Source organism: Physcomitrium patens, chromosome 15, assembly GCF_059467195.1.
Source record: "Physcomitrium patens ecotype Gransden chromosome 15, ASM5946719v1, whole genome shotgun sequence".
Taxonomy (NCBI): Eukaryota; Viridiplantae; Streptophyta; class Bryopsida; order Funariales; family Funariaceae; genus Physcomitrium; species Physcomitrium patens.
Window position 1 is genome coordinate 8,342,992 of NC_143424.1, and position 8,333 is coordinate 8,351,324.

Below are 8,333 nucleotides of genomic sequence, written 5' to 3' on the forward strand. Positions count from 1 at the left end.
CCCCTTCCCATCTCCACGAATGAATGGAATGACTGACTGACTCACTGAATGGATGCATGAATCCTTGTTGTTGTAGTATTGTAGTATTGTAGTACTAGTGTGTTTTTGCAGTTGGTGTGTTTATTTATATTTATATATATTTTAAATTACCTGTCATCTTTTTCCTTTCCTTCCCTTCCTTCGTCTTCGTCTTCTTCTTCTTCTTACGTCGCGCTGCCTGCAGGGCGTTCGTTGGTGGTGGACGCTGCCCATTCCGGTAGGACAAAGGCGGGGTGGGGGGAGACAGCAAGTGGGAGAAGGAAGGAAGTCTCACGAGAGAGAGGGAGAGGGAGTGAGTGAGAGAGATTGAGAAAGAGAGAGAGAGAGAGAGAGAGAGAGAGATAGATTGAGAGAGAGTGAGAGAGAAGCTTTGAGAGGGAAGGGGACGACGAGACAAGGGGGCGAGATCAATAGATGCATCATCGAGAGGGGAGAGACGTCTCTCTCCATCGTAGACGACGGTGACACTCGTGCACTGCCGGAAGTCTACCAGGGGGGTGGGGTGGAAGAAGAGGAATGGGGGATTTCAGACGACGACGTCTAACGTGATTGAGTGTGAGAGTGCGATTGATTTTAGGAGGAGGACGTTGGGAGAGGTGCAACCACTTGCAAGCGGAGGACAGGAAAGGGCGAAAAGAAAAGCTTCCATCAGAGTTATATCACATCGCATACACTGTTGTGTGCGAAATAGGTGTTGTAGCTAGATATGGTGAAGTGATTAATTGCGAGTGCGAAGGATATAAACTGGAAAAAAAGTTTCTATCAACCATGTTGACTCGGCGGGGGCAGCACTCAGTGCTGTAGTGTTGGAGTTGTGGTGGAGGATTGGAGGAAGGTGGAAGGTGGTAGAGGAAGAGATCAGGGTTAAGTCGGTGGTGTGAGGTCGAAGAGAAGGTAGAAGAGAGGTAGTGTGCATGTGTTTGTGTGTGTGTGTGTGTGTGTGCGCGTTGAGTGAAGTTGTTTAAGGGGATTGGATGTGTACGTGAGAAAAAAGTTATGATGGGTTGGGAGCGCGTGGATACGGCTGTAGTTTAGTAAGGGTTTTTTTTTTTTTTTTTTTTTTTTTCCCCCCCTTCTCCTTCTGGTTTTGACGGAAACTTGCGTTGGATACGTTGGAGTAGATTCAGCAGGTAATTGCGTGTGGTTAGGTTGCCCCTCAGCATTTTCAGGTGCTGGTGTTGATGCTGATTTTCTTGTAGCGATATCATGCGTCCTCGTGTCTCTTGTGACCACTAGTCGAGTTTTGGTTAAGGAGCTTTGATATGAAAGTAGCTCGCTAGAGGCTTAAGTTTATGTCAGTAACTCATGACTGACTGAGATGTAATCGGAGACGGACGCACTGCAATTGCATATTATCACATCTTCTGCGTGTTTTCGTTCTACTTGAAACAGTCTGCAATAATGTTCAATAATCCACAAGGTGCCACTTGACGAAGATGTTGCGATGACAGGACGACCCTTTGGTAATGCAGAGTTTTGGCGAATATGGAAGTCGTGGGCCGTGAAGTTATAAGTTGAAAATAAAAAGATCGCATCACAGCGCCAAAGAATCAGCTGTTTTCAGTACTGTTGACGACCTTCAAACAAACTTCTGTGTAGTAGTTTGTCATTCCCCTCCCCTGTACTGACGCAGTCAGTACCTTGAGTTCAGATCTTGAGATTTCAAAAGCCCTACATGATTTATTGTGTACTCAAGCCCCCATCTGGTTGAAACACAGTGCTGTGAAGGTATCGTTGCGGAGGTTGCAACATTTGAGAACCTCTCTTAAGAAGGGACAAATTGCATGTAGATGCAAAGCAATCAATGATTGAAGGGCTTGTGTTTCATGAACTCAGAAGCACAAACTGAAACGCATAGATCCTGATGAACTCAGTGGAACTTCGTTTTGAGTTTGACCCCATCTACTAAGCCTGAAGCTGGGCTTCTCAGCGATCTCGTGTCTCTACAAGCTCAGCTTTCGGTGGGGCTTTCACAACTAATGCGGATATTCCTTTTCTTTTTGCCTTTCTTTAGAATCTAATAAGGTATTATTGGCTTCTAATTTCCCACACGAAAAATCTGTTATCTAGAAAGCATGATTTGATTTGGTCAGACTTGGAACTACATTAAACATGCTACGTGGTCATTTCGAATTCTGCTGTAGGTACAGAAGTTTCACTATATCGTGGAAACATTCACATGGATTCTTCAGAGCCTTTGCGAGCGTACGCGGCCGATACCAACCACAACTTACAGGCCGACTCCTACAACAGTTCACTGATGGCATCCGACTCTTATAACTTTTTGACAGGGGTGGGGGTCCTCGAAGTCCCCCTCAAAGAACCAAGCCAATCGCAGGCCCCTAAGACATCTGAAGGAGCAGCTCAAAACTCTTCGGGCCCCTTGATTGACACCCTTTATACGAATCATGAGCCTTCCCCAACATCCGGAAGCTTTCCGAGTCGCTCGACACCTGTTTCAAAGTCTAATAACTGGGAGAATATAAATGGAGGAGGATTGTACAGTAACTCCAACATGCAGAACATTCTCATTAGTGGAAGTGGGATCATGGCGGCTCCCACCAGCACAGCAACTGCGCAGCTACTCATCGGTGGTTTGCATGGTGGATCCTTTAACGACGGCGGCCATAGTGATCATGGGAGTGTGTACTATACCCCATCTAACAACCAGGAAGAATCAATGGCACAGCTGTATTACGTGAATGCAGCGGCAGGATTCTCAAACGCGGGGTTTCATTCTGATGGCCGTCAAGCTGGACTAGTTACCACATTACTATATCCTCCACAGGAAGGAGGAACTACTGCCCCACAATCGTCCAGCGACCAAAGTCAACAACAATTTGGCGTTCCTTTCATATCCCAAACTGCACTTGCACATGGCGCAGTTAGCCAACGAGCTCTTGAAGCTTCAGGAGCAATCCCAGGACTATCTCTTCACGATCACTCAGCCAGTCGAAGCGGAAACCATCACTACAACTGGCGAAACGGAGGGAATGAGCACTCATTCCTACCTATGAATGAAGAGTTGAACCAAAACCACCAATCGCAGTTTGACACTGATTTGCCCCAATATGGTATAACACGTGCATGCCAAGCAGATCTATCACGCATGCACCAAACAGATCATCTCCAATCTGAAATTGGTTTGCAAATGGATCGTTCACACGGAGTATCTGTCACTGGACAAGGCTTGTCTCTGTCTTTATCTTCACATCAATCTCACTTTCATTCGGGGGGAGGACAACTACCCGATTCAGAACAAATGAATGCAGTTGCAGCTCAAGCAGCCGCAATAGCAAAGACCAAGGAACTGGCGTCCAGATATCTAACAGGGGCTAGTGCTGACCTTAGTCGTTTCCGAACCTCATCAAGAGATGATGTCATGGGCATGGGGGCAAGATTTTTACAAGAACACATGGACAGTGGAGGCAGGAAGCATCTCGCATCAAGCAGCTACAGTGGCCCATCAGGTACGGCCGGATCGAGTAATCACATATCAGCGTCCAAATTTCTACGATCTGCTCAAGCCATCCTCAACGAAGTCTGTAGGGTAACACCACTAAAAAGACCTCCAAAGTCTGTTAGATCATCTGATCAACAGCATTGGAGCATGGCTGGGGGAAGCTCAACAAGTGTTGATGCCAACTTAACTTACAATGGACGAGAGGAGCGCTCCGGAATGCTCGCCGGCGAAGTTGATTCCGCTAGAGATCCAGCCTCATTTGTTACCACATCGTCTCTCGTAACGGTCTCTCAGGTTCCTCTTGAATCAGAGATGATTCAAGGTCTTGCCGAAGCGGCTAGGTGTGAAAGTCGGGATGATCTAGAGCTGAAAAAGCAGAAGCTTTCTCTCATGCTTGATGAGGTAATTTTAATTTATTGTGTGGTTACTCTTCTTAACGGCTGGAAAACTGTTACGCTAGTATGATCTAGATCCTTACGAATTCTTTTCCGTTACCTGGACTGTTGGATTTTAAGAATTTGTGGGGTATAATTTACGTCACTGACTGCCACGAGTACTTAGCAAATGTTGCAGCAAACTGGATCTGGTGTCGTTCTCACTAGTAAGATTTCATTATTTCCTGATTTCATGAACCTAGATGTCATCTGAATTGGACATGTCAAGCATAAAAATCCGAAAAAATCGCTTTTAGAATAGTCAAGTAATTCTCCTGAAAAGGTCGGCTCTGGCTCATAATATTGGTCCAATGCCGCGTAGACAATTGTGGTTCATGTGACAGTGAGATAAGGAGTTCATAATACAAACTCGGAAGTATCCAGTCCCCAACATTTAAAATATTCTTCTAGACCTTGCTTTTGATGCCTAACTTATTACCGCTAGGACTGATAACGTACTTACCACCCGCACAAACTCATTATCCTTTAGATTTGGATTCTAAACTGTCGTGCTATTTTCTTAAATGAAATGTTCTCATGCACAGGTTGAAGCCAGATATCGCCGATATTGTGACCACCTCCAGCTCGTCATCACTGGATTCAATTCCCAAGCAGGACCGAACACAGCGACTCCTTACACAATACTAGCCCTACAAGCAATGTCCCGTCACTTCAGGTTGGCATACTGTTCTTGATACTTTAAGTAGCATCCTGAAGAAAGGCTCATAATCTACGAAGTACAGAAATGATTCATGACCTGAAGTGACGCACTTCACAAATAAAAATTCATCCATTGCATACTGAAGTTAGTTTAACTCTGTTTCTTAACTGTCACTCTGTCCATGATATGCATAGCAAGCATGTAAAGACATCATAGAATTACTGTTTCAGAATACCTATTTGGTAAATACATTTCACGCATCGTCTTGCCTGATAAAGGTAATTGACTCTTACCAGTAACTTCAGAAGTAGGTTAGCTAGATTCGAAAGTAAAGTAGTCTCCACTAATTCATTCTATAGCCGACTCCTGGAATTCTCCAACATGACTTAATGACCTGTGCATATGTATTCCAGTGAATTATTTCGAGTGGTCCACTGTGTCCTTGATGATTAAAAATTTCCATCAAATGTTTTTTGAAGTTTAATTTATGTGGTCCTTGACATTCTTCAGATGCCTGAAGGATGCTATTGGAAGTCAGCTCAGAATAGTCAAAAGAACTCTCGGAGAAGACGACAGAACAGGTCAAGGAGAAACATCCAGACTACGTTACGTGGATCAGCAGATACGTCAACAGCGAGCACTCCAGCAACTTGGAATGCTCCAACAGCATGCATGGAGACCGCAACGAGGTCTTCCAGAACGGGCTGTATCCGTGTTGAGGGCCTGGTTATTTGAGCACTTCCTTCATCCGTAAGAAAACTTGCCTTGTACTTCTGAGGTTGTTAGTGAAGGGCAAGACGCATAATAAGTCTTAAATGGTAATGAATTGAGTTTGCATCCTAAGATGATCGAAAGGCTTTGCAGATCAATTTATTTAGGTTTCCTAGTTTTGGCTGAAATGCGGAAGTGGCATGATCGGGTCATTAATGAGAAATTTGGTTAGGAAGATTAGTTCTATGAGTAAATGTTTTAGAGTTTTTTGTTAGCAATTATAGGAACAGGAAACTTTAATTCTGTTACAACAAAATTCTCCACTTGCTGATGCATGATGTGACAAATAATGATCAGATATCCGAAAGACGTGGACAAATTGTCCCTTGCGAAGCAGACTGGACTGACAAGGAGTCAGGTATAATATTACTCCAAGACTTTTCGTGTGGTGCTCATATATCAGTAGCAGGAATTTGAGAGCTGTAATTTGATGTTTCCGCAACCTACGAATACTCATTTTGTTTAATTGTACAGTTTGAATGTGTTCTATATACACCATTCGATTTCCTCGAATCTTTAACCTGAAGTCCCCTTCCCTACCCAGTATCCAGAACGCTTTTGTTAAACATCCACTTTTGTCAGAGGGGATAGAATTACTTGCAGATGGCTTGACAGAGTTACGTGACTTCTGTGAAATCAGGTCTCTAACTGGTTCATCAACGCACGAGTTCGATTATGGAAGCCAATGGTAGAGGAAATGTACGTGGAGGAACAGAAAGAGTACTCCGAAGATCATTCTACAGCCTTGGCGCAGTCTGAAAGAATGGCAAGAGACCAAGTGGAGATTGAGAACAACACATATGAGCAGTATGAGGGAGGCAGAGGGCACTCGGGTTTGCTCCATGAGATCAGTGCAGGTGCCCAATCGTCCAGATTACCGAACGGCGTGAAGAGAAACGATGACAGAGAACATGATGCTGGAGCCAGCGTTTCAGAAGCTGGAGCAATGTCATCTGACACCAACACCGAATTTCATTCACAGCCACTTCCCAGAGGTCATCACCTAGATGTCGGTGTTGCCGGGAGTTATAATCCGGAAGGTCGAGAAGTCAAGAAGCCTAAATTAAACTCTGTATCTGATGCCTTCAACTCTAATTCATCAACGGCGCTTATTCACCCTGGAATGAACGTTGATACTGGTGAGAACTGCGCACAGCCCCAAAATTTCTCTCCTGAAGATGAATTAGACTTGCAAGGTAAAGGCGATACCGATTTTGGTGCTCATAGCCAATCTATGAATCAGATCAACCAAGACGAAAATGGATACACGATCTCTCAGAGGGGAGCTACGACAGTCGATCAGCTTGAAGCAAACGTTGCTAGCGGGACTTTCGGATCATATAACAGCAACATCGGACACAGATATGGGAATGAGGACTATGCGTCAAGAACAATTTCAGCTGGCCTGACTACAAGTACTGGTGTATCGCTCACCCTAGGATTACGTCACTGTGATGCAAACCAGCTTGGATCTTCGATGGTATCTCCCACTCTCACAAAGAATCCGTACAATATGGATATGAACGATCAAATGAACCAGCTTAACAGGGTGGACCATTTTGAAGGAAGGATTGAAGGTATCAGCAGCAATGGTCAATCCTCCGCAACTATGAGCAATGGGCACTATAATCAAATAACAGTACATGAAAACACTAATAATTCCACCCAACAACTTTCACCTCATCATGAGTTTGTTACCAGTTGATGGACCAGGTAATTAATCCTCGCATAGTGACTACTTGGCATTTATGTGAAAATTCTCATAGCTCGATGACCTTCTGTTAGTGTAAACTCTGATGTAACATAGAGTTGATAAGTCAAGTTGTTTGAAAAATTCACGAGGGCGTTATGAAAAATCCATAAATGGGAATTGGCTAGTAATTACCGTTCCACAAATGACGAACTGCTCGAAGGTTCCAAACTATCCCAATTCATAAACCTTCCTGTGGTCTTTTTCTTGTATTCCCTGTAGTTTTGACTCTTCAGATTTTGTGTTTCTTGGCTGTGACAGATTCAGGGATATCGAAGTGCCAACCTCCAGCATATAGAGATCTCTATTTCAAGATTGAAAGAGGTGAAAGCCAATTGTTTCATTAGGCTAAGCACAAGTCTTGCATTTATCATATAGCACAATCATCATGTTATGCATCTGAATTTTCTGATTGTCGTATGCCAGATGCTTTCAAATATATGCTCTGTTCTCACATAATCTATGGCAGGAAATTTATGTACATGTGTGATTTTCAGGGGATGTGTACTTGGTCTTAGCTCATTCATGTGGATTTTGTTGCCCTGATCCACTAGAAAAGCTGCAATTATAATCTGTCACGAGCTGCTTGCATATCTGAAGGTCTCAAAGTTCTAGTTTATATTACATGTAATGAAATTTGTTCTCCTTTAAGTGTTTGACAATGAGTTTACATCAAACTTTATATAATGCACAGAGAGGCTTTTGTAATGAAGCCAACTTTGACAATGCATGGTACAATTTCACTACTAAAATGTTTCTCATTTTGAATTTATAAATTCCAACTTTCATCATCTAAAATTCATCCAATTGAGTTATATATCAAGTCATTTTCGGATAATCTGAAAATTCTCTGTACCTAACAATTTTTAAGACCCAATTAATTGGTTTTGTGGTCAATGAAAGAAAAAAAATTAAATTAATGAAATAACATTTATGCATAAATTCTTTAAAAAAAAAAAGTTAGAAAAAAAATATTGCTATGGTCTCTTATATTTAAGAATTTTAAGCTTTTGTATTGTTCAAATAAATCACTGTTTTACTAATATAAAATATATGTTTGAATATAAAGAATTATAATTATAATTTATTTTTAAAGATTATTAATAGCAATAAATATAGAATCTTATGAAGATATTCTTTTAATATTGTGATATATGTATTGTAGTCAAGGTTTCAAGGTATTAACCGTGTAGTATTAAATAAATGAGTTTAGAT

At 42.3% G+C, this 8,333-nt stretch overlaps 1 protein-coding gene across 4 annotated transcripts; it reads left to right on the plus strand.

The window, feature by feature from the left end:
• Window positions 1–1,045: 1,045 nt before the first annotated feature.
• Window positions 1,046–7,769, plus strand: LOC112292250 (uncharacterized). 4 transcript variants are annotated; one of them, XM_090256350.1, is made up of 8 exons: window positions 1,046–1,169; window positions 1,491–2,000; window positions 2,184–3,904; window positions 4,482–4,612; window positions 5,108–5,347; window positions 5,666–5,726; window positions 6,009–7,081; window positions 7,380–7,769. In XM_090256350.1, exons 3-7 carry the CDS (start codon window positions 2,219–2,221, stop codon window positions 7,071–7,073), a joined length of 3,183 nt encoding a protein of 1,060 aa, XP_090112476.1. In that variant the 5' UTR covers window positions 1,046–1,169; window positions 1,491–2,000; window positions 2,184–2,218; the 3' UTR covers window positions 7,074–7,081; window positions 7,380–7,769. The 4 variants fall into 4 exon arrangements, with proteins under 4 accessions (XP_090112476.1, XP_024396314.1, XP_090112477.1 ...); XM_024540546.3 differs by having other exon boundaries at window positions 1,078–1,169; window positions 1,512–2,000; XM_090256351.1 differs by lacking the exon at window positions 1,046–1,169 and having other exon boundaries at window positions 1,522–2,000; window positions 2,190–3,904.
• Window positions 7,770–8,333: the final 564 nt, after the last annotated feature.